Genomic DNA, 24,793 nt, shown 5'->3' with positions numbered 1-24,793 from the left:
ATGTGAGAGTTGTTTAAGAGTGCATGTGAGAGTTGTTTAAGAGTGCATGTGAGAGTTGTTTAAGAGTGCATGTGAGAGTTGTTTAAGAGTGCATGTGAGAGTTGTTTAAGAGTGCATGTGAGAGTAGTTTAAGAGTGCATGTGAGAGTTGTTTAAGAGTACATGTGAGAGTAGTTCCTCTGTTCCTGACATTATAAAGGTTTTGTTTATTGAGAGTATTGGGATATATGGCTATAATGTCATCAACTTTTCTAAACAGACACAGCTAAGAGCTGTACAGTTATAGATTAAAGTTTTCATTCTGTACAGACATCGAGGGGAGTTTTATTCTGTTTTTATTCTGCATAACACATAACAGTCTCATGATTTTGCATAGGAATGTTTAACACAAGCCTGTGCATCAATACAATGAAAAAAAGTTGGACTAAGTACTGCACCCAGAGGTGCGCCTTGTTCAAATGAGGAACTTATGGTCTTCTTGTAACTTTTATTTTTGACTGATCCAGCTCTGTTTCTCAGGTACCTGACTCAGAAGTTGACCATTTGTTGGTTGCGTAACATTAGGTTCTGATATCACTTAAGAATGACTCTGTATTAAGGTCCTTCCCAGTGGAATGCTCAGCAAAATATGTCATGTGCTTCTCCCCGGAAAGAACCCACAGATGTTGGTAGAGTCACTGAGTGTCTTATGGACAATTCCTTTTATGTCTTTGCACATGCAGGCTGTTACTATAAGAGGCTGTAGAGAGGTCTGGTAAGACGCCATCTCGCAGACTGAACCTACACATATAAGGAGAGCTTGAAGTAGCTTTGCCTTTTTAATGGAGCTTCAAGCAGGTATCATCTACGATTATGTTACAAGCAATAATGATTCTCAGTTTCCTGTTGTATATATGATTGTTTTGTGACGAACAGGTGAAGTTGCAGATTCTGAGGCAAGCTTTGCAAACTTGTTATACATGTATGTCGGTTAATTAACATGTAAACACAGGTCAGCTGTGAGTAATATTCATCAGAGATGAGTTCGGGCTTGACTTCTTTCTTGAATTAGAAGTCTAAACATTTATGACTAGCAAGAACTGTTCTTAATAGTAAGAACATAAGAACATAAGAAAGAAGGAACACTGCAACAGGTCCACTGACCAATGCGGAGCAGGTAGATGTCTCCCCCACAGATTAGCTCAATGATCCACCCCCCGGACTAGCCCAATTACCCACCCAGTCTGGCCACCTCCACACAAGGAAGGAGCACTGCACCACACCCAGCAGCACAAGCTAGTCAGGTCCAACTCACACCCACCCACACCCACTCATGTATTTATCTAACCTATTTTTAAAACTACACAACGTTTTAGCCTGAATAACTGTACTCGGGAGTTTGTTCCACTCATCCACAACTCTATTACCAAACCAGTGCTTTCCTATATCCTTCCTGAAACTGAATTTTTCCAACTTGAAACCATTGCTGCGAGTCCTGTCTTGGCTGGAAATTTTCAGCACACTATTTACATCCCCTTTATTTATTCTTTGTCATCCTCCTCTGTATGTTTTCCAGAGCATTTATATCCATTCTGTAATACGGTGACCAGAACTGAGCAGCACAGTCTACATGAGGCCAAACCAAGGATATATAGAGTTGAAGAACAACCTGAGGACTTCTATTATTTATAATTCTAGATATGAAGCCAAGAATTCTGTTAGCTTTATTGCGAACACTAATGCACTGTTGTCTTGGTTTTAGATTACTGCTAACCAGAACTCCTAAATCCTTTTCGCAATCGGTAGTATTAAGATCTACATTATTTAGTTTATATGTGGCATGGTTATTTAACTGTCCAACCTTTAGAACTTTACATTTGTCAATATTAAACTGCATCTTCCACTTCTCCGACCATTGCATCAGTCTATTCAAATCATCCAGGAGTGCTCTAATGTCCTCATTAAAATGAATTGGATGGCCTATTTTGGTGTCATCAGCAAATTTGCTTATGTCGCTATTTATTCCCTCATCTATGTCGTTTATGTAAATTGTGAACAACAACGGGCCCAACACTGACCCCTGAGGAACACCGCTTGTGACGTGCCCCCATTTTGATTTCTCTCCATTTATGCAAACTCTCTGCTGCCTATTTGCCAGCCATGCCTCTACCCAGGAAAAAATTTCTCCTCCTATTCCGAGTGTCCTAAGTTTCCTCAATAGCCTCTAGTGTGTAACTTCATCGAAAGCCTTACTGAAGTCCATATACACAATATCATATTCATTACTATGATCTACCTCCTTAAACACCTTAGTGGAAAATGTTAGTAAATTCGTAAGACAGGAACGCCCCTTTGTAAAGCCGTGTTGAGATTCATTAATCAATCTGTGTCTATCAAGATAGCTACGAATTGCTTCGGCAATTATTGATTCCATAAATTTTTCCACTATGGAGGTAACGCTTATTGGTCTATAGTTCCAATTCAAGGACCTGTCACCTGCCTTGTAAATAGGTATAATATTTGCCATTTTCCACTTGTCAGGCACTATGCCAGTTTGTAGTGATATGTTAAAAAGATTAGCCAAAGGTATGCTAAGTTCCTCTTTACATTCCTTTAACACCCTTGCAAACAGTTCATCAGGACCTGAAGATTTGTTAGGTTTTAGTTTCTCATTTGTCTGAGGACCATGTCACTAGTTACCGCAATCGTGCAAGGGAAGCAATGATATATTACATGTAGTTGACCAGTGTTGTAAGGGAAGCAATGATATATGTAGTTGACCAGTGTTGTAAGGGAAGCAATGATATATGTAGTTGACCAGTGTTGCAAGGGAGCAATGACGTATGTAGTTGACCAGTGTTGCAAGGGAAGCAATGATATAATATACATAGTTGACCAGTGTTGCAAGGGAAGCAATGATATATTACATGAAGTTGACCAGTGTTGCAAGGGAGCAATGACATATGTAGTTGACCAGTGTTGCAATGGAAGGAATGACATAATATACATAGTTGGCCAGTGTTAAAAGGGAAGCAATGAAATAATATATGCAGTTAACCAGTGTTGCAAGTGAAACATGATATATGAAGTTCTCCAGTGTTGCAACGCAAGTATGATATATGTAGATGACAAGTGTTGCAAGGGAAGCAATTGATGTATATGTAGTTGACCAGTGTTGCAAGGGAAGCAATAATATATAATATATAGTTGACAAGTGTTGCAAGGGAAGCAATGATATATTATATGTAGCTGACCAGTGTTGTAAGGTAAGAATTTTTTTTTTATTATCACACTGGCCGATTCCCACCAAGGCAGGGTGGCCCGAAAAAGAAAAACTTTCACCATCATTCACTCCATCACTGTCTTGCCAGAAGGGTGCTTTACACTACAGTTTTTAAACTGCAACATTAACACCCCTCCTTCAGAGTGCAGGCACTGTACTTCCCATCTCCAGGACTCAAGTCCGGCCTGCCGGTTTCCCTGAACCCCTTCATAAATGTTACTTTGCTCACACTCCAACAGCACGTCAAGTATTAAAAACCATTCGTCTCCATTCACTCCTATCAAACACGCTCACGCACGCCTGCTGGAAGTCCAAGATCCTCGCACACAAAACCTCCTTTACCCCCTCCCTCCAACCTTTCCTAGGCCGACCCCTACCCCGCCTTCCTTCCACTACAGACTGATACACTCTTGAAGTCATTCTGTTTCGCTCCATTCTCTCTACATGTCCGAACCACCTCAACAACCCTTCCTCAGCCCTGTGGACAACAGTTTTGGTAATCCCGCACCTCCTCCTAACTTCCAAACTACGAATTCTCTGCATAATATTCACACCACACATTGCCCTCAGACATGACATCTCCACTGCCTCCAGCCTTCTCCTCGCTGCAACATTCATCACAAATGCTTCACACCCATATAAGAGTGTTGGTAAAACTATACTCTCATACATTCCCCTCTTTGCCTCCAAGGACAAAGTTCTTTGTCTCCACAGACTCCTAAGTGCACCACTCACCCTTTTCCCCTCATCAATTCTATGATTCACCTCATCCTTCATAGACCCATCCGCTGACACGTCCACTCCCAAATATCTGAATACATTCACCTCCTCCATACTCTCTCCCTCCAATCTGATATCCAATCTATCATCACCTAATATTTTTGTTATCCTCATAACCTTACTCTTTCCTGTATTCACTTTTAATTTTCTTCTTTTTGCACGCCCTACCAAATTCATCCACCAATCTCTGCAACTTCTCTTCAGAATCTCCCAAGAGCACAGTGTCATCAGCAAAGAGCAACTGTGACAACTCCCACTTTATGTGTGATTCTTTATCTTTTAACTCCACGCCTCTTGTCCAGACCCTCGCATTTACTTCTCTTACAACCTCATCTATAAATATATTAAACAACCACGGTGACATCACACATCCTTGTCTAAGGCCTACTTTTGCTGGGAAATAATTTCCCTCTTTCCTATGTACTCTAACTTGAGCCTCACTATCCTCGTAAAAACTCTTCACTGCTTTCAGTAACCTACCTCCTACACCATACACCTGCAACATCTGCCACATTGCCCCCCTATCCACCCTGTCATACGCCTTTTCCAAATCCATAAATGCCACAAAGACCTCTTTAGCCTTATCTGAATACTGTTCACTTATATGTTTCACTGTAAACACCTGGTCCACACACCTCCTACCTTTCCTAAAGCCTCCTTGTTCATCTGTTATCCTATTCTCCGTCTTACTTTTAATTCTTTCAATAATAACTCTACCATACACTTTACCAGGTATACTCAACAGACTTATCCCCCTATAATTTTTGCACTCTCTTTTGTCCCCTTTGCCTTTATACAAAGGAACTATGCATGCTCTCTGCCAATCCCTAGGTACCTTACTCTCTTCCATACATTTATTAAATAATTGCACCAACCACTCAAAAACTATATCCCCACCTGCTTTTAACATTTCTATCTTTATTCCCTCAATCCAGGCTGCCTTACCCCCTTTCATTTTACCTACTGCCTCACGAACTTCCCCCACACTCACAACTGGCTCTTCCTCACTCCTACAAGATGTTATTCCTCCTTGCCCTATACTCGAAATCACAGCTTCCCTATCTTCATCAACATTTAACAATTCCTCAAAATATTCCCTCCATCTTCCCAATACCTCTAACTCTCCATTTAATAACTCTCCTCTTCTATTTTTAACTGACAAATCCATTTGTTCTCTAGGCTTCCTTAACTTGTTAATCTCACTCCAAAACTTTTTCTTATTTTCAACAAAATTTGTTGATAACATCTCACCCACTCTCTCATTTGCTCTCTTTTTACATTGCTTCACCACTCTCTTAACCTCTCTCTTTTTCTCCATATACTCTTCCCTCCTTGCATCACTTCTACTTTGTAAAAACTTCTTATATGCTATCTTTTTCTCCCTTACTACTCTCTTTACATCATCATTCCACCAATCGCTCCTCTTCCCTCCCGCACCCACTTTCCTGCAACCATAAACTTCTGCTGAACACTCTAACACTACATTTTTAAACCTACCCCATACCTCTTCGACCCCATTGCCTATGCTCTCATTAGCCCATCTATCCTCCAATAGCTGTTTATATCTTTCCCTAACTGCCTCCTCTTTTAGTTTATAAACCTTCACCTCTCTCTTCCCTGATGCTTCTATTCTCCTTGTATCCCATCTACCTTTTACTCTCAGTGTAGCTACAACTAGAAAGTGATCTGATATATCTGTGGCCTTTCTATAAACATGTACATCCTGAAGTCTACTCAACAGTCTTTTATCTACCAATACATAATCCAACAAACTACTGTCATTTTGCCCTACATCATATCTTGTATACTTATTTATCCTTTTTTTCTTAAAATATGTATTACCTATAACTAAACCCCTTTCTATACAAAGTTCAACCAAAGGGCTCCCATTATCATTTACACCTGGCACCCCAAACTTACCTACCACACCCTCTCTAAAAGTTTCTCCTACTTTAGCATTCAGATCCCCTACCACAATTACTCTCTCACTTGGTTCAAAGGCTCCTATACATTCACTTAACATCTCCCAAAATCTCTCTCTCTCCTCTGCATTCCTCTCTTCTCCAGGTGCATACACGCTTATTATGACCCACTTCTCGCATCCAACCTTTACTTTAATCCACATAATTCTTGAATTTACACATTCATATTCTCTTTTCTCCTTCCATAACTGATCATTCAACATTACTGCTACCCCTTCCTTTGCTCTAACTCTCTCAGATACTTCAGATTTAATCCCATTTATTTCCCCCCACCGAAACTCCCCTACCCCCTTCAGCTTTGTTTCGCTTAGGGCCAGGACATCCAACTGCTTTTCATTCATAACATCAGCAATCATCTGCTTCTTGTTATCCGCACTACATCCACGCACATTCAAGCATCCCAGTTTTATAAAGTTTTTCTTCTTCTCTTTTTTAATAAATGTCTACAGGAGAAGGGGTTACTAGCCCATTGCTCCTGACATTTTAGTCGCCTCATACGACACGCATGGCTTACGGAGGAAAGATTCTTTTCCACTTCCCCATGGACAATAGAAGAAATAAAGAAGAACAAGAGCTATGTAGAAAAAGGAGAGAAACCTAGATGTATGTATATATATATATATATATATATATATATATGCATGTGCGTGTCTGTGAAGTGTGACCAGAGTGTAAGTAGGAGTAGCAAGATATCCCTGTTATCTAGAGTGTTTATGAGACAGAAAAAGACACCAGGAAAGAAATGATATATTATATGTAGTTGACCAGTGTTGCAAGGGAAGTAATGATATATCATTTTTAGTTTACCAGTGTTGCAAGAGAAGCAATGATATGTTATGTATAGTTGACCAGTGTTGCAAGTGAGACATAATATATTACATGTAGTTGACCAGTGTTGCAAGGTAAGCATGATATATTATAAGTAGTTGACCAGTGTTGCAAGGGAAGCAATGATGTATTATATGCAGTTGACCAGTGTTGCAAGGGAATAATGATATATTATATGTAGTTGACCAATGTTGCAAGGGAAGCATGATATATTATATGTAGCTGAGCAGTGTTGCAAGGGAAACAATAATATCTGAAGCTGACCAGTGTTGCAAAGGGAATCAGTGATGTATTATATGCAGTTGACCAGTGTTGCAAGGGAATAATGATATATTAGATGTAGTTGACCAGTGTTGCAAAGTAAGCAATGATATATTATATGCAGTTGACCAGTGCTGCAAGGGAAGAATGATATATTACATGTAGTTGACCAGTGTTGCAAGGAGAGCATGATATTTTATATGTAGTTGACCAGCGTTGCAAGGGAAGCAATGATATATGTAGTTGACCAATGTTGCAAGGGAAGCAATGATATATGTAGTTGACCAGTGTTGCAAGGGAAGCAATGATATATGTAGTTGACCAGTGTTGAAAGGGAAGCAATGATATATATGTTCACCAGTGTTGCAAGGGAAGCATGATATATTACATGCAGTTGACCAGTGTTGCAAGGCAAGCATGATATATTATATGTAGTTGGCCAGTGTTGCAAGGGAAGCATGATATATGTAGTTTACCAGTGTTGCAAGGGAAACAATGATATATTATATGTAGTTGGCCGGTGTTGCAAGTGAAGAATGATGCATTATATATAGTTGACCAGTGTTGCAAGGTAAGCATGATATATGTAGTTGACCAGTGTTGCAAGGGAAGAAATGATATATTATATGTAGTTGACCAGTGTTGCAAGGGAAGCATGATATATTATATGTAGTTGACCAGTGTTGCAAGGGAAGCATGATATATTATATGTAGTTGACCAGTGTTGCAAGGGAAGCATGATATATTATATGTAGTTGACCAGTGTTGCAAGGTAAGCATGATATATGTAGTTGACCAGTGTTGCAAGGGAAGCAATGATATATTATATGTAGTTGACCAGTGTTGCAAGGGAAGCATGATATATTATATGTAGTTGACCAGTGTTGCAAGGGAAGCATGATATATTATATGTAGTTGACCAGTGTTGCAAGGGAAGCATGATATATTATATGTAGTTGACCAGTGTTGCAAGGGAAGCATGATATATTATATGTAGTTGACCAGTGTTGCAAGGTAAGCATGATATATGTAGTTGACCAGTGTTGCAAGGGAAGCAATGATATATTATATGTAGTTGACCAGTGTTGCAAGGGAAGCATGATATATTATATGTAGTTGACCAGTGTTGCAAGGGAAGCATGATATATTATATGTAGTTGACCAGTGTTGCAAGGGAAGCATGATATATTATATGTAGTTGACCAGTGTTGCAAGGGAAGCATGATATATTATATGTAGTTGACCAGTGTTGCAAGGGAAGCATGATATATTATATGTAGTTGACCAGTGTTGCAAGGGAAGGAATGATACATTGCGTACTAAAGTGATTCTATACTTGAGTCATGTTCAATATTTATACTATTTTAGCTAATGAAATTTTTGGGTTGGTTTACCACCACATTTCTCATTATAGATGAACTCATATTGTATTTTTATTAACTGATGTCAGCAATCTTCCCAATAAATTTATATTTATCTTATATTTAATATTTAAAGTAAAAGGACACAAGTGCAACTAATGTGACATTTATTGTGGCAACGTTTCGCTCTCCAGGATCTTTATCAAGCCATTACAAACAATACATGGACACAGAGGGTATATAAAGGCTCAGAGTGAGGTGCAATACTAGTGAGGTACCATTTCGATGTTCACTAGTGGTAGTAGTAGTAGTAGTAGTAGTAGTAGTAGTAGTAGTAGTAGTAGTAGTAGTAGTAACAAAAATAATACAATAAGGTAGAGCAATTAATTCGTACATGAGTAAAAGGATATAAAAGCTATTTCTTGGGTAACATAAAAATAGGTTGGACAAATATAAACTGGAATGAGGCAGCTTGTTTCAGTGTTCACTCTCTGTGCTTTGTGTAGTATAACAGGAGAGACTATGTGATGGCAGGGTTTACTGTTTTCAGGAGGATTCTTGCTAAGACTTCGGAGATGGTGAAGCTGCCGTTGTTTTGTTTAATTGTATTCGAAACAGCGATCAGTGCTGATTCAAGGCACTTGCGTCTGCGGAAATTAGTTTCTTTGATCACTAATTGGGCGTCTCTGAATTTCATGAGATGATTGGTGGAATTTCGGTGTTGTACACAGGCGTTGTTCAAGTTATCGTTCCTACATGCGTAAATGTGTTCATTGAGGCGGGTGTCGAGGTTTCTGGCTGTTTCACCTACATAAATCTTGTCACAGCCTCCACAGATTATAGTGTTAACTCCTGCATTGACTGGTTCGTGGTGCTTGGATTGTGTCCTGGTTATATCCTTTATTGAAGTGCTAGAAGCGATGGCGACTCTGGTGTTAGCTTGTGAAAGTACTTTTGAGACGTTCAGTGCAACCTGGCTGTTGGGAAGAATTATAACTTTGCTGGGAGTGGTGTTGATGCGTGGAGAATTTATGATCTGAAGAGCTCTTTTCTTGCAGTCTTTGATGAAAAAAGAAGGAAAATGAAACTCAGTGAATGTTTGGTGAATGTATGTATATTCCTCGTCAAGAAACTCAGGACTACAAATTCGGTATGCTCTTAGGAAAAACCCGATGATGATGCCTCTTTTGGTCTTGGTATCTTGACTGGAATAGAAGTGTGTGAGATCATTTTTATTGGTGGGTTTCCGATAAACTTGAAATCTTAGGTTGTTGTCTACTTTGTGAATGAGGACGTCGAGGAAAGGTAGCTTGTCACTGGACTCTTCTTCTAGTGTAAACTGGATCGCCGGTTCAGCTGCGTTGAGCCTTGCCTGAAGATCCCGTACATCAAAACGTTTTGGAGTTATTACGAGGACATCGTCCACGTAACGTAACCAAGTGACGCTTGATTCTCCACGAATCAACACCACTCCCAGCAAAGTTATAATTCTTCCCAACAGCCAGGTTGCACTGAACGTCTCAAAAGTACTTTCACAAGCTAACACCAGAGTCGCCATCGCTTCTAGCACTTCAATAAAGGATATAACCAGGACAAAATCCAAGCACCACGAACCAGTCAATGCAGGAGTTAACACTATACCCTGTGGAGGCTGTGACAAGATTTACGTAGGTGAAACAGCCAGAAACCTCGACACCCGCCTCAATGAACACATTTACGCATGTAGGAACGATAACTTGAACAACGCCTGTGTACAACACCGAAATTCCACCAATCATCTCATGAAATTCAGAGACGCCCAATTAGTGATCAAAGAAACTAATTTCCGCAGACGCAAGTGCCTCGAATCAGCACTGATCGCTGTTTCGAATACAATTAAACAAAACAACGGCAGCTTCACCATCTCCGAAGTCTTAGCAGAATCCTCCTGAAAACAGTAAACCCTGCCATCACATAGTCTCTCCTGTTATACTACACAAAGCACAGAGAGTGAACACTGAAACAAGCTGCCTCATTCCAGTGTATATAGGTCCAACCTATTTTTATGTTACCCAAGTAATAGCTTTTATATCCTTTTACTCATGTACGAATTAATTGCTCTACCATATTGTATTACTTTTGTCACTACTACTACTACTACTACTACTACTACTACTACCACCACTAGTGAACATCGAAATGGTACCTCATTAGTATTGCACCTCACTCTGAGCCTTTATATACCCTCTGTGTCCATGTATTGTTTGTAATGGCTTGATAAAGCTCCTGGAGAGCGAAACGTTGCCACAATAAATGTCACATTAGTTGCACTTGTGTCCTTTTACTTTACATATTGTCGGTAATTCTACCAACTTTATTACAATCTTTAATATTCTTTACACAATGTAAATTGAAGTTTATAAGAACACTCAGATATTGATGTTGGTATCTCATAAAGGAATAATGTAGTAAACTGTGCATAGATTATAATAAATAATAATTAACTTTAGCTTCACTACCCAGTATACAAGAGTGAACATCTTAATAAGAGTAATTAGTCTTACCTCCAGTAGCCAACACACAACACTTGCAGGTTCCTTTACAAGCCTTCTTGACCTCTCTCTCACCCGCCCAACATGACGTCTTGCACCATCCTCCATGATTCTTACACTTCTTCTTTGTCTTGCACACTGTTGGATGAACATACTATTGTACTGTGTTGTATTAACCTTTAAACCTTGGATGTTATCCAGCACAAAGAACGGTGAGTACTCAATTAATATGTATTTTATGATAATAGACATATGTTAGTGATAAATATAACAAACTTGATTAAACAAAGATTGTTTTGATAAATAACAGTAGAACAACAATCAGATTACAATTGAATTGAATAAGATTACCTTAACACTATTGAAAAAGTACAATAAAAAAGTCAAAGTGCAAGAAAGCGATTACCTGGAGTTTACATGGAGTTTACATGGAGTTTACATGGAGTTTACCTGGAGTTTATCTGGAGTTTACCTGGAGTTCACCTGGAGTTTACCTGGAGTTTATCTGGAGTTTACCCGGAGTTTACCTGGAGTTTACCTGGAGAGGGTTTCGGGGGTCAACCCCCCGCGGCCCGGTCTGAGACCAGGCCTCATGGTGGATCAGGGTCTGATCAACCAGGCTGTTACTTCTGCCTGATCTACGAACCACAGCCCGGTTGCTCAGGTATTATCCATTTTGTAAGCATGTATGTTGTGTTGTCTCATTAGGCGGTACAAGGTTCGTAGGGTCGAGTCCTGGCAGGCCGCAGTTTGGTAAATGAATTAAAATCACTTGTTTCGTGATATATATATATATATATGTATATATATATATATATATATATATATATATATATATATATATATATATATATATATATATATATATATATATATATATATATATATATATATATATATATATATATATATATATATATATATATATATATATATATGCAAAACAACCACTCTGAAAAAATAGAGAAATTCCAAGCGCTTTCGTGACTACTCACATTATCACGAAAGAGCTTGGAATTTCTCTATTCTTTTCAGAGTGGTTGTTTTGCATATTTTGAAATCACCTGTTTACTGTGATCTTATTGCATATATATATATATATATATATATATATATATATATATATATATATATATATATATATATATATATATATATATATATATATATATATATATATATATATATACATATATATATATATATATATATATATATATATATATATATATATATATATATATATATATATATATATATATATATATATATATTTATATATATCAAACATCTCTACGACATTCCCCGTGTCCGACTAAACCTTTACAAAAATTCAATGTATGTCAAAGGCCCTAAAATCTGGAACACCCTACCTGAAAACTCTAGAACTGCAGACACATTCATCACCTTCAAAACTACCATTAGAAAACATCTTATCTCCCTGATACACCCCGTCAACTAATTACACGAATATCACCTGGTGGTTCACACTTACACTCACTCACCCATTTGACTATACAGAGAAATATCAATCTCAATCTAAAATAATGAATCCTAACTAGACATAAGTTGGCCTGTGATGCTCCAATACTGAAACTATGTACTGTGCCAAATCAAAAGCATCCACATTGCTAAACTCACAAACTAGTATTTAGTCACTTAGCCATAATACCAACTTACCTCATAATTTGTAATATTTTAAATCTAAGAATTAATCTAAGTCTGCCCAAAATGCCTAGCCATGCTAGGTGTTCTAGTGGTACACTCTGTAATTATTTTTTTGCTACATGTAAACCACACAATAACCAAATTCTGTAAACTCAGCATTATATTCCTTATAGAGAATAAACTTTGAAAGAACACAATAGCTCACGCTACAAGAGCAAGTTAGGTTACAAATTTCTTGTAGTATGGGGGACTGTGCAGTTCTTGAGTCGCAAGGAGTTTGTAATCAACCTATAGTCGGCAGTGAGGTGTGGACTTTTGAGTCCACACAAGTAAGTTTGTCAGCCATCAGTGAATGAAATATTCTGATATAACACCACTTAGGGGTAATTTATTGCTTACATAATATGATATATTACATCCCGTTGAGAGATGATCAAGACAACAATTCAAGACCTCGTCTGCAGGGGCGGCTGTGTAGACGATTTGCTGTCTTTCATCAGCTAAGTATTCCCTATATTTAAACTATATCTTAGATGGTAACCCATTTCTCAAGAGTACCCTTCTCCAAAACATCACTCCATATATACCCAGGATGACTCGAGTATGGAACATATTCGTACAGCATAATGATGTCATCGAGATAAAGTCAGATGATCAAATGAAAATGCTGGCCCACAGATGGCTCCAACTTCATCCTGTTCCCTACTTGTATGTCTCATAACAATAAAAATGCTTTCAAATGAGCTGATGTAGGTAACAGCTCTTATCTTGCCAATAAAGTTAGGAATCCTTAACCTGTAAATAGCTTGTCAATAGCTAGGGATACTTAACCTTGTCAAACCCTGTGTAAAAGAGAGAGAGAGAGAGAGAGAGAGAGAGAGAGAGAGAGAGAGAGAGAGAGAGAGAGAGAGAGAGAGAGAGAGAGAGAGAGAGAGAGATAGAAGAAAGGGAAGATAGGGGAGAGAGCGGGCAAAGAGAGGGGGGAGATGGAAGAGAGAGAGGGGAGAGAGTGGAGAGAGAGGAGATGGGAAGAGAAAGGGGAGGAGGGGAGAGAGAGATGGGAAATGGGAGAGGGTAGAGATAAAGAGAAGGGGAGAGATGTTAGAGGGGGAGAGATGTTAGAGGGGAGAGATGGGAAAGGGGAGAGATGTTAGAAGGGAGAGATGTTAAAGGGGAGAGATGGGAGAGGCGAGAGAGAGAGAGAGATAGGTCAACGAGATGTCAACGAGATAAAGTCAGTTGATCAAATGAAAATGCTGGCCCACTGATGGCTCCAATTTCATCCTGTTCCCTACTTGTATGTCTCATAACAATAAAAATGCTTTCAAATGAGCTGATGTAGGTAACAGCTCTTAGCTTGCCAATAAAGTTAGGAATCCTTAACCTGTAAATAGCTTGCCAATAAAGCTAGGGATCCTTAACCTTGTCAAACCCTGTGTAAAAAAAAAAGAGATAGGTAGAGAGATAGGTAGTGAGAGAGAGAGATAGGAATAGAGAGAGATAGATAGAGAGAGAGAGAGATAGGAAGAGAGAGAGAGATAGGTAGAGAGATAGGTATTGAGAGAGAGAGAGAGAGAGAGAGAGAGAGAGAGAGAGAGAGAGAGAGAGAGAGAGAGAGAGAGAGAGAGAGAGAGAGAGAGAGAGAGAGAGAGAGAGAGAAAGAGAGGGTGGAATAGTGGATAATGGAATGTTAGAGGGAGGGTTATCAGGTCAGTTTGCAGGAAGGTGTGAAATCCTGTGTATGTACTCACCTATTTGTACTCACCTTTTTGCGGTTGCAGGGGTCAAGTCTTAGCTCCTGGTCCTGCCTCTTCACCGGTTGCTACTGGGTCCTCTCTCTCACCGCTCTATGAGCTTTATCAAACCTCGTCTTAAAACTATGTATGGTTCCTGCCTCCACTACGTCATTTTCTAGGCAATTCCACTGCCTGACAACTCTATGACTGAAGAAATACTTTCTAATATCTCTCTGACTCATCTGTGTTTTCAACTTCCAATTGTGACCTCTTGTTTCTGTGTCCCCTCCCTGGAACATCCTGTCTTTGTCAATCTTGTCTATTCCATGAAGTATTTTATATGTCGTTATCATGTCTCTCCTGACCCTCCTGTCCTATAGTGTCGTCAGGTCGATTTCCCTTAACCTTTCTTTATAAGACATTCCCCTTAGCCCTGGAACTAACCTTGTCGCAAACCTTTGCACTTTCTCTAGTTTCTTGATGTGCTTTATCAAGTGCGGGTTCCAAGCAGGTGCTGCACACTCCAGTATGGGCCTGACATACACGGTGTACAGTGTCTTTGAACGATTCTTTATTAAGGTATCGGAATGCTGTTCTCAGGTTTGCCAGGCGCCCATATGCTGCAGCAGTTACCTGGTCGATGTGTGCTTTCGGAGACATGCTCGGTGTTATACTCACTCCAAGATCTTCCTCTTTGAGACATGTTTGCAGTCTTTGGCCACCTAGCTTATACTCTGTCTGCGGTCTTATGTGCCCTTCCCCTTTCTTCCTGACTTTGCATTTGGCGGGATTAAATTCGAGAAGCGAGTTGTTTGACCAGGTGTCCAGTCTGTCCAGGTCTCTTTGAAGTCCTGCCCAGTTCTCATCTGATTTAATTCTCATCATTAACTTCACATCGTCTGCAAACAGGGACACTTCTGAGTCTAACCCTTCCATCATGTCATTCACATATACCAAAAATAGCGCTGGTCCTAGGACCGACCCCTGAGGGACCTCGCTCGTCACAGGCGCCCACTGTGATGCATCATTATGCACCATGACTAGTTGTTGCCTCCCTGTCAGGTATTCTCTGTGCATGTATACTACAGCTTTTACAAGTGCCTGACCACTTGTTCCTGTGTGTGCGTGTGTGTGTGTGTTTGTGTGTGAGTGTGTTTTTGTGTGTGTGTGTTTGTGTGTGTGTGTGTCCCCACTTCTAAGTATTCATACTGATAATAAATACCAATAGTAATACCAGTAATTCTAAAACTTACCAAAAGTAATTTTACCACTTGTTAATTCTACTTATAAAATGTAGAAGGTAACTAGCTTGTAAAATTTAGCTTGTCTCAACTTCAACAAGTGTCTGACATTATCCCTCGTTACACCGCTTTACTCCTCACATTCTCGTCAACCCTATTTTCACCTTATCTATGCTATTTCTACTCTAATTCTGGTAACAGCTTGCAAAAGTGAGTGACCAGTATCAAACAGTGATGCAGAGACCAGAATCTGACAACATGCAACCTCAATAGGTGAGCAATACTTGCGCTAGCAGCGGAACAATGACAAGTTGCCAGATGCTGATGACATTGTCGTCGTACATAGGCCTTCTATCACTATTTTGTAAATACTTCACTCGTTATGTTTATAACCATATATGCTCATACATCCTACATTCCTCAAGTGATGTCGCTTTTCACTTATGATAGTATACACTTCGCATTCGGTGGTTACACTTTATATGTATAATGGCACACAACTGTTGTGACGTCACCGCTTCAGCAGGCCTACTCCGCCACCTTCCCTTGTTATTTATTTTATTTTTCCTTTCTCCTTATGCTTATTAATTTTTTCACTCTCACTGTATGGTGCCCCGCATTTCACTTGTTAACCAATTTCTCGTAATTCCTGAGCACCCGCTTCCACACTCACTTTGATCTTTGTATGTTTGAATCTTTGTGGCAACAGGTGCCTACTAGGTCCCTAACGGTTTGGCAATTTGAAATATTAATGATTTCAGGCTTCCTCTCGGCTTTTTTTAACTAATAACTTTGGTTATCACTCGTAGGATTGTTCACTGACGTTGTCACTACCACTGATTACTGCTAGCAGTTACTGCACGCCTTAAAACACTAAGGTTCTCGGAGCCTTGTGTCCCCACGTCTGCGTGACTGTGTGTTTGTGTGTACTCACCTAGTTGTACTCACCTAGTTGAGGTTGCAGGGGTCGAGTCCGAGCTCCTGGCCCCGCCTCTTCACTGATCGCTACTAGGTCACTCTCCCTGAGCCATGAGCTTTATCATACCTCTGCTTAAAGCTATGTATGGATCCTGCCTCCACTACATCGCTTCCCAAACTATTCCACTTACTGACTACTCTGTGGCTGAAGAAATACTTCCTAACATCCCTGTGATTCGTCTGTGTCTTCAGCTTCCAACTGTGTCCCCTTGTTACTGTGTCCATTATCTGGAACATCCTGTCTTTGTCCACCTTGTCAATTCCTCTCAGTATTTTGTATGTCGTTATCATGTCCCCCCTATCTCTCCTGTCCTCCAGTGTCGTCAGGTTGATTTCCCTTAACCTCTCCTCGTAGGACATACCTCTTAGCTCTGGGACTAGTCTTGTTGCAAACCTTTGCACTTTCTCTAGTTTCTTCACGTGCTTGACTAGGTGTGGGTTCCAAACTGGTGCCGCATACTCCAATATGGGCCTAACGTACACGGTGTACAGGGTCCTGAATGATTCCTTATTAAGATGTCGGAATGCTGTTCTGAGGTTTGCTAGGCGCCCATATGCTGCAGCAGTTATTTGGTTGATGTGTGCTTCAGGAGATGTGCCTGGTGTTATACTCACCCCAAGATCTTTTTCCTTGAGTGAGGTTTGTAGTCTCTGGCCCCCTAGACTGTACTCCGTCTGCGGCCTTCTTTGCCCTTCCCCAATCTTCATGACTTTGCACTTGGTGGGATTGAACTCCAGGAGCCAATTGCTGGACCAGGTCTGCAGCCTGTCCAGATCCCTTTGTAGTTCTGCCTGGTCTTCGATCGAGTGAATTCTTCTCATCAACTTCACGTCATGTGCAAACAGGGACACCTCAGTGTCTATTCCTTCCGTCATGTCGTTCACATATACCAGAAACAGCACTGGTCCTAGGACTGACCCCTGCGGGACTCCGCTGGTCACAGGTGCCCACTCTGACACCTCGCCACGTACCATGACTCGCTGCTGTCTTCCTGACAAGTATTCCCTGATCCATTGTAGTGCCTTCCCTGTTATCCCTGCTTGATCCTCCAGTTTTTGCACCAATCTCTTGTGTGGAACTGTGTCAAACGCTTTCTTGCAGTCCAAGAAAATGCATTCCACCCACCCCTCTCTCTCTTGTCTTACTGCTGTCACCATGTCATAGAACTCCAGTAGGTTTGTGACACAGGATTTCCCGTCCCTGAAACCATGTTGGCTGCTGTTGATGAGATCGTTCCTTTCTAGGTGTTCCACCACTCTTCTCCTGATAATCTTCTCCATGATTTTGCATACTATACATGTCAGTGACACTGGTCTGTAGTTTAATGCTTCATGTCTGTCTCCTTTTTTAAAGATTGGGACTACATTTGCTGTCTTCCATGCCTCAGGCAATCTCCCTGTTTCGATAGATGTATTGAATATTGTTGTTAGGGGTACACATAGCACCTCTGCTCCCTCTCTCAATACCCATGGGGAGATGTTATCTGGCCCCATTGCCTTAGAGGTATCTAGCTCACTCAGAAGCCTCTTCACTTCTTCCTCGGTTGTGTGCACTGTGTCCAGCACTTGGTGGTGTGCCCCACCTCTCCGTCTTTCTGGAGTCCCTTCTGTCTCCTCTGTGAACACTTCTTTGAATCTCTTGTTGAGTTCTTCACATACTTCACGGTCATTTCTTGTTGTCTCTCCTCCTTCCTTCCTTAGCCTGATTACCTGGTCCTTGACTGTTGTTTTCCTCCTGATGTGGCTGTACAACAGTTTCGGGTCAGATTTGGCTTTCGCTGCTATGTCATTTTCATATTGTCTTTGGGCCTCCCTTCTTATCTGTGCATATTCGTTTCTGGCTCTACGACTGTTCTCCTTATTCTCCTGGGTCCTTTGCCTTCTATATTTCTTCCATTCCCTAGCACACTTGGTTTTTGCCTCCCTGCACCTTTGGGTAAACCATGGGCTCATCCTGGCTTTTTCATTATTCCTGTTACCCTTGGGTACAAACCTCTCCTCAGCCTCCTTGCATTTTGTTGCTACATATTCCATCATCTCATTAACTGGCTTCCCTGCCAGTTCTCTTTCCCACTGAACCCCGTTCAGGTAGTTCCTCATTCCTCTGTAGTCCCCTTTCTTGTAGTTTGGCTTCATTCGTCCTGGCCTTCCTGCTTCTCCCTCCACTTGTAGCTCTACTGTGTATTCGAAGCTTAAAATCACATGGTGTGTGTGTGTGTGTGTGTGTGTGTGTGTGTGTGTGTGTGTGTGTGTGTGTGTGTGTGTGTGTGTTTGTGTGTGTGCGTGTGTGTGAGAGTGTTTGTGTGAGTGTATGTGTGTACTCACCTAGTTGAGGTTGTGGTGGTCGAGTCTGAGCTCCTGGCCTGTATGTGCTCCTGTATGTGTGTGTGTGCGTGTGTGTGTGTGTGTATGTGTGTGTGTACTCACCTATTTGTGGTTGCAGGGGTCGAGTCATAGCTCCTGGCCCCGCCTCTTCACTGATTGCTACTAGATCCTCTCTCTCCCTGCTCCATGGGCTTTATCATACCTGGCCTTAAAACTATGTATGGTTCCCGCCTCCACTACTTCACTTTCTAGGCTATTCCACTGCTTGACTACTCTATGACTGAAGAAATACTTCCTAACATCCCTTTGATTCATCTGAGTCTTCAACTTCCAATTGTGACCTCTTGTGTCTATGTCCCATCTCTGGAACATCCAATCTTTGTCCACCTCGTCTATTCCGCGCAGTATTTTATATGTCGTAATCATGTCTCCCCTGACCCTCCTGGCCTCCAGTGTCGTCAGGCCGATTTCCCTCAACCTTTCTTCGTAGGACAATCCCCGTAGCTCTGGGACTAGTCTTGTTGCAAACCTTTGCACTTTCTCTAATTTCTTGACGTGCTTGACTAGGTGTGGATTCCAAACTGGTGCTGCATACTCCAGTATGGGCCTGACATAAATGGTATACAGAGTCTTGAACGAATCCTTACTGAGGTATCGGAACGCTATCCGTAGGTTTGCCAGGCGCCCGTATGCTGCAGCAGTTATCTGATTGATGTATGCCTCAGGAGATATGTTCGGTGTTATACTCACCCCCAGATCTTTTTCCTTGAGTGAGGTTTGCAGACTTTGGCCGTCTAAACTATATTGTGTCTGCGGTCTTCTTTGCCCTTCCCCAATCTTCATGACTTTGCATTTGGCAGGGTTAAACTCAAGGAGCCAGTTGCTGGACCAGGCTTGTAGCCTGTCCAGGTCTCTTTGTAGTCCTGCCTGATCCTCATCCGATTTGATTCTTCTCATTAACTTCACATCGTCCGCAAACAAGGACACTTCTGAGTCTACCCTTTCCGTTATGTCATTCACATATACCAAGAACAGCACAGGTCCTAGGACTGTGTGTGTGAGTGTATGTGTGTGTGTGTGTGTGTGTGTGTGTGTGTGTGTGTGTGTGTGTGTGTGTGTGTGTGTGAGTGTATGTGTGTGTGTGTGTGTGTGTGTGTGTGTGTGTGTGTGTGTGTGTGTGTGTGTGTGTGTGTGAGTGTATGTGAGTGTGTGTGTGTGTGTGTGTGTGTGTGTGTGTGTGTGTGTGTGTGTGTGAGTGTGTGTGTGTGTTTGTTTAAGTGTATTGTTGCATGCTAGTACAGGTGTTTTATATTCAGAATTTAAAGCACACCTGTGTGCACTGTAGACAACACCTGGTGTGGTTCCTACCTTTACTGTCGCCCAACACACAACACTTGCACTTCTTTCCTTTACAACCTTTCAATAACTCGCTCTCACTCGCCGAACACGTCTTCTTGCACTTCCCTCCACGCTTCTTGCACTTCTTCTTCGTCTTGCATTCTGACAAGTTTTATACATGATTTAATATTTCTTTCACTTGAAGGCCTATCACGATGTCAGTTACTGAAGTCATTCAAAGTAGTCATTGCAAGAGTTCAAACTCTTGTAGTAATATTATGACTTTAAATATCCTCGAAATAAATTCTCTTCGTCTTTTTGTATATATGTACATTTAATTTTTCCATAATTTCATTCTTATAATTTTTTTTTTGTAAATTATTAGTAATTAGAAATGAGGACGATTTCAGCAACATAAAATACTTTGGGTCATCAAGAAAAATATTCAATAAATATTTCGGATACCTGACAAGGTATATAATAAAAGTAGAGATGACTCACGTTGTTTGCAACATTTGCAAGACTGACAGGAGCCTCTGGTGTAAGTCTTGTGTGTAGTTAAACACTTCTTATCTGGACTGACACAACGACCACCAAAGTTCTTGCAATCTTGCAGAAGCTTCTTGCAAGGATCATCCTTATATTGTCCTTTCTTGGATTTTCTCTCAACCTTATTTATCCTGGATTTCTGCTTCATTCCTTCCTTATTCTTAGTCTTCTTTCTAACATGTTTCCTTTCCTTATTTTTTCTGGATTTCTGCTTCTTTCCTTCTTTATTCTTAGTCTTCCTTCTAACATGTTTCATTTCCTTATTTTTCCTAAATTTCTGCTTCTTTCCTTCTTTATTCTTAGTCTTCCTCCTAACATGTTTCCTTTTTTTATTTTTCCTGGATTTCTGCTTCTTTCCTTCTTTATTCTTAGTCTTCCTTCTAACATGTTTCCTTTCCTTATTTTTCCTGGATTTCTGCTTCTTTCCTTCTTTATTCTTAGTCTTCTTTCTAACATGTTTCCTTTCCTTATTTTTCCTGGATTTCTGCTTCTTTCCTTCTTTATTCTTAGTCTTCTTTCTAACATGTTTCCTTTCCTTATTTTTCCTGGATTTCTGCTTCCTTCTCTTCTTATTCTTAGACATCTTTCTAACTTGTTTCGTTTCCTTATTTATCCTGAATTTACTGTTACCCTTTTTATTCTTGGATTTATTACCAATCATTTTGTTTGTAGATTTACTATTAATCTTCTTATTCTTAAATTTATTGCCTGCCTTCTTATTCTTAAGTTTACTGCCATCCCTCTTATTCTTAAATTTACTGCTAGTCTTCCTATTCTTAGATTTACTACCAATCTTCTTGTTCTTATATTTACCACCAATCTTTTTATTCTTTAACATATTCTTGGATTGCCTTCCATTCTTCTTATTCTCAGTTTTCTGACCTTTCTTCTCCTTCCCTCTTTTCTTATTTATTGTATTTTTTCTTAAATTTTGCTTCCCTGTTTTCATATTCTTCATTTTTTTGTTAATTTTCTTCTTTCTTCTCTTCTTGTTCTTCATTTTTTTGTTAATTTTCTTCTTTCTTCTCTTCTTGTTCTTAGATTTTCTTCCATTATTCTCTGTTTTGGATTTTTTATCAACTTCCTGTTTTCTTTTCTTCTTATTCCTGGATTTTCTTTTAACTTGTTGTTTTCCATCTTTTATATTCTTAGATTTTCTACCTGTCTTCTTCTTTATCTTGTATTTATTGCCAGTCTGCTTCTTCTTCTTGAACTGTTTCTCTATCTTCTTTTTCCATCCTTTCTTATTCTTGAATTTTTCACTAACCTTCTTTGTTCCTCCTTTCTTATTCTTCATTACTCTGTTAACCATCTTTCTGTTACGCTTCTTATTCTTAGATGTTCTCTCTATCTTCGTTTTTCCTTCTTTCTCATTATTTTTCATATTCTTGTTACTTTGATTTTTCTTTTTCTTACTCAAATTCTTTATCTTATTATTGTTATTCTTCCTCTTATTCTTCATTATCTTCTTTATAGTCTTTCTTGTATTTTTTTCATTCTTCATCTTTGTTGCGGTGTTTCTACTCCCGCTTTTCTTCTTCTGTTTACTATTGTTCATGTTTTTTCTGTTGTTTTTCAACGTTTTATTTCCTCTTCTTCTTTGATGTTCTTTGTCTGTGTCGTTCTTCTCTGTTTCTTTATCTCTTAGTCTACCTTTGCCTATTCTTTTCTGCACTTTGTTATTTATCACATTTTTGTTTGTCTTCTTGTTTATCTTTCTGCTGTTTTTATTTATTCTCTCTCCGTTGTAACTCTTGTCTTCTTTACTTTCCTTCTGGCTTTTATTTTCTACAAGAATTTTCCTCATCTTCTTCTTATCGATACTTTTATTACTTTTATTATTTTCCTGTTCTTTCTTTATGTTTACTTTGTCTAATTCCGTGTGTGCTTTATTTCTCCTCTTTCCTCTATATCTCCTACTTTTATTCATTCCTCTGTGGGTTATATTTTCAGCCTTTTCGTTTTCTCTTTTGGTCCTGTTCTTTCCTTTGTCCTTTTCCATTTTTCTTCGTTCTTCATTCTTCTTGTATATGTTGTTTATTTTATTATGTCGTTTTCGGTTTTCGTCTTGTATATTTTTGCGTCGCTTTTGGCTGTTATTTCTCTTATATTCAGGTTTTCTTTTTTTATTGAGATATTTCTTCAGATCTTCCTTCTGTCTCTTCATTATCATCTTCCTGCCATGTTTGTAACTTTTTCTCTCCATTATTTTCTTATCCTTTCTCTTATTTTCTTTTCTATTAAGCTTTTTATTCTCTTTATTTTCTTTATTTGCTTTCCTATTTTTTTTATTTTTATAGTTTTGTTTATCATCATTTATTTCTTTGCTGTCATTCATATAATGTTGTTTGGTAAATATTTGCTTTCTTGTTTTTTTGTTGGTGATCCTTGTTGCGTCTTGAACATCTTTACCACTGCTGGGTTGTCCACTGACACCATCTTTGTTCTTTATTACCTTCTTCCTCTTTCTCTTACTTTGACTTACTTTACGGTGTTTCCTGTAATACATTGTTTGATGTTCTTCTGTGTTAGTGTTGTGTTGTTCTCTGCCTGTGTCAAGGTTCTCTGGGGCTCCATCTTCACTTGCTGTACTTCTGCTGCCTGTGTCAGGGTTCTCTGGGGCTCCACCTTCACTTGTTGTACTTCTGCTGCCTGTGTCAAGGTTCTCTGGGGCTCCACCTTCACTTGCTGTACTTCTGCTGCCTGTGTCAGGGTTCTCTGGGGCTCCACCTTCACTTGTTGTACTTCTGCTGCCTGTGTCAAGGTTCTCTGGGGCTCCACCTTCACTTGCTGTACTTCTGCTGCCTGTGTCAAGGTTCTCTGGGGCTCCACCTTCACTTGCTGTACTTCTGCTGCCTGTGTCAAGGTTCTCTGGGGCTCCACCTTTACTTGCTATACTTCTGTTGCCAGTGAGTGATGCTTCAAGTGATCCATTTCCTGTGGTAATTTCAGGTGTTGATATAAGCTATGCAAGATGTTAATTTTTTACACATTCGACAATTATGAAGAAATAATAATGAAAAAGACACCAAATGACTTGGGTATTTAAAATAGTTAGGTTATCCTTCTCTGCTTAAGACTCATGATGAAATTCTAAAGGAAGGTGTAGACTCAGGGGTTAGATTATTAAAGTGTTTAAATGGAAGACTGTTATAAATATTGGGGATACAAATAAAGAGCTAAATAAATCTAAGCAAGACAGGACTGATGGAACTTGTTTGGAAAACGATAACTTGAGGAATAAGACACTTGTGCAACTTTGGGAATCTTTATTACGTTCCTGCTTCTACTAGTAGGACCCGCCTTTAATGACTTCATCCAGATTATCCATGGCTCACCTTCACAAGTATAAAAGGCTCTAGTCTCATGTTTCAGTTTTATACTCTTCAGAAATATGAAGCTGAACACCTCTGTAGACTGAGGGACTGACCTACTCAAAATTACTTCTTTAAGGTTTATGGACTGATCACATCATCTTCATCTCTCCACTGCTTCTGCTCTCTCCTCTTTCTTCGACAGAAGAAGCCTACTGATCAAGCAAAACTTTCTAACAATAAAGATACCCAGCTGTTGCACAGGTGTCTTACTGAGGAAAATAATTGTAGGTATTGTATATCATGATTATAATCAAAGCTTAATCTCTCAGAGAAGATTATACTTACTGAGGCAACAGTGGGAGCCACGAGGACAGTCATTGTAGTTAGTGAGGTAGCTGAGACAGTCAGCCTGGATCCTCACACACTGTCCTCCTCCAGTGTCGCACCTCTCACCCTCACCTACTGCCTGGAACTCCTGAACAACAGTGAACACTGTCAATCACTACAGGTCTTATCTCTCCCCCCCCCACACACGCAAACATTGTTAGTGTCAATGTTAGTACTACTAGTATTAATATTGGTATGTTGTTAGTATAGCGATATACGTAGGTATAAGACTGACTATGAACATAATCAG

At 39.7% G+C, this 24,793-nt stretch overlaps 1 protein-coding gene across 1 annotated transcript in view; it reads right to left on the bottom strand.

Annotated features, from left to right (window-relative positions):
- The window catches only part of LOC128703946 (micronuclear linker histone polyprotein-like), a 28,647-nt gene extending 4,440 nt beyond the window's left edge, over positions 1-24,207 (bottom strand). The window contains exons 1-3 of the mRNA XM_070080682.1: positions 24,178-24,207; positions 20,792-23,804; positions 20,321-20,452 (exon numbers count right to left, since the gene is read on the bottom strand). Coding sequence (XP_069936783.1) covers positions 20,321-20,452; positions 20,792-23,804; positions 24,178-24,207 — 3,175 coding nt within the window. The remainder of the gene's footprint in view (positions 1-20,320; positions 20,453-20,791; positions 23,805-24,177) is intronic.
- Positions 24,208-24,793: the final 586 nt, after the last annotated feature.

Source organism: Cherax quadricarinatus, unplaced genomic scaffold (genome assembly GCF_038502225.1).
Source record: "Cherax quadricarinatus isolate ZL_2023a unplaced genomic scaffold, ASM3850222v1 Contig769, whole genome shotgun sequence".
Taxonomy (NCBI): Eukaryota; Metazoa; Arthropoda; class Malacostraca; order Decapoda; family Parastacidae; genus Cherax; species Cherax quadricarinatus.
This window is presented reverse-complemented; position numbering and strand designations above follow the sequence as displayed.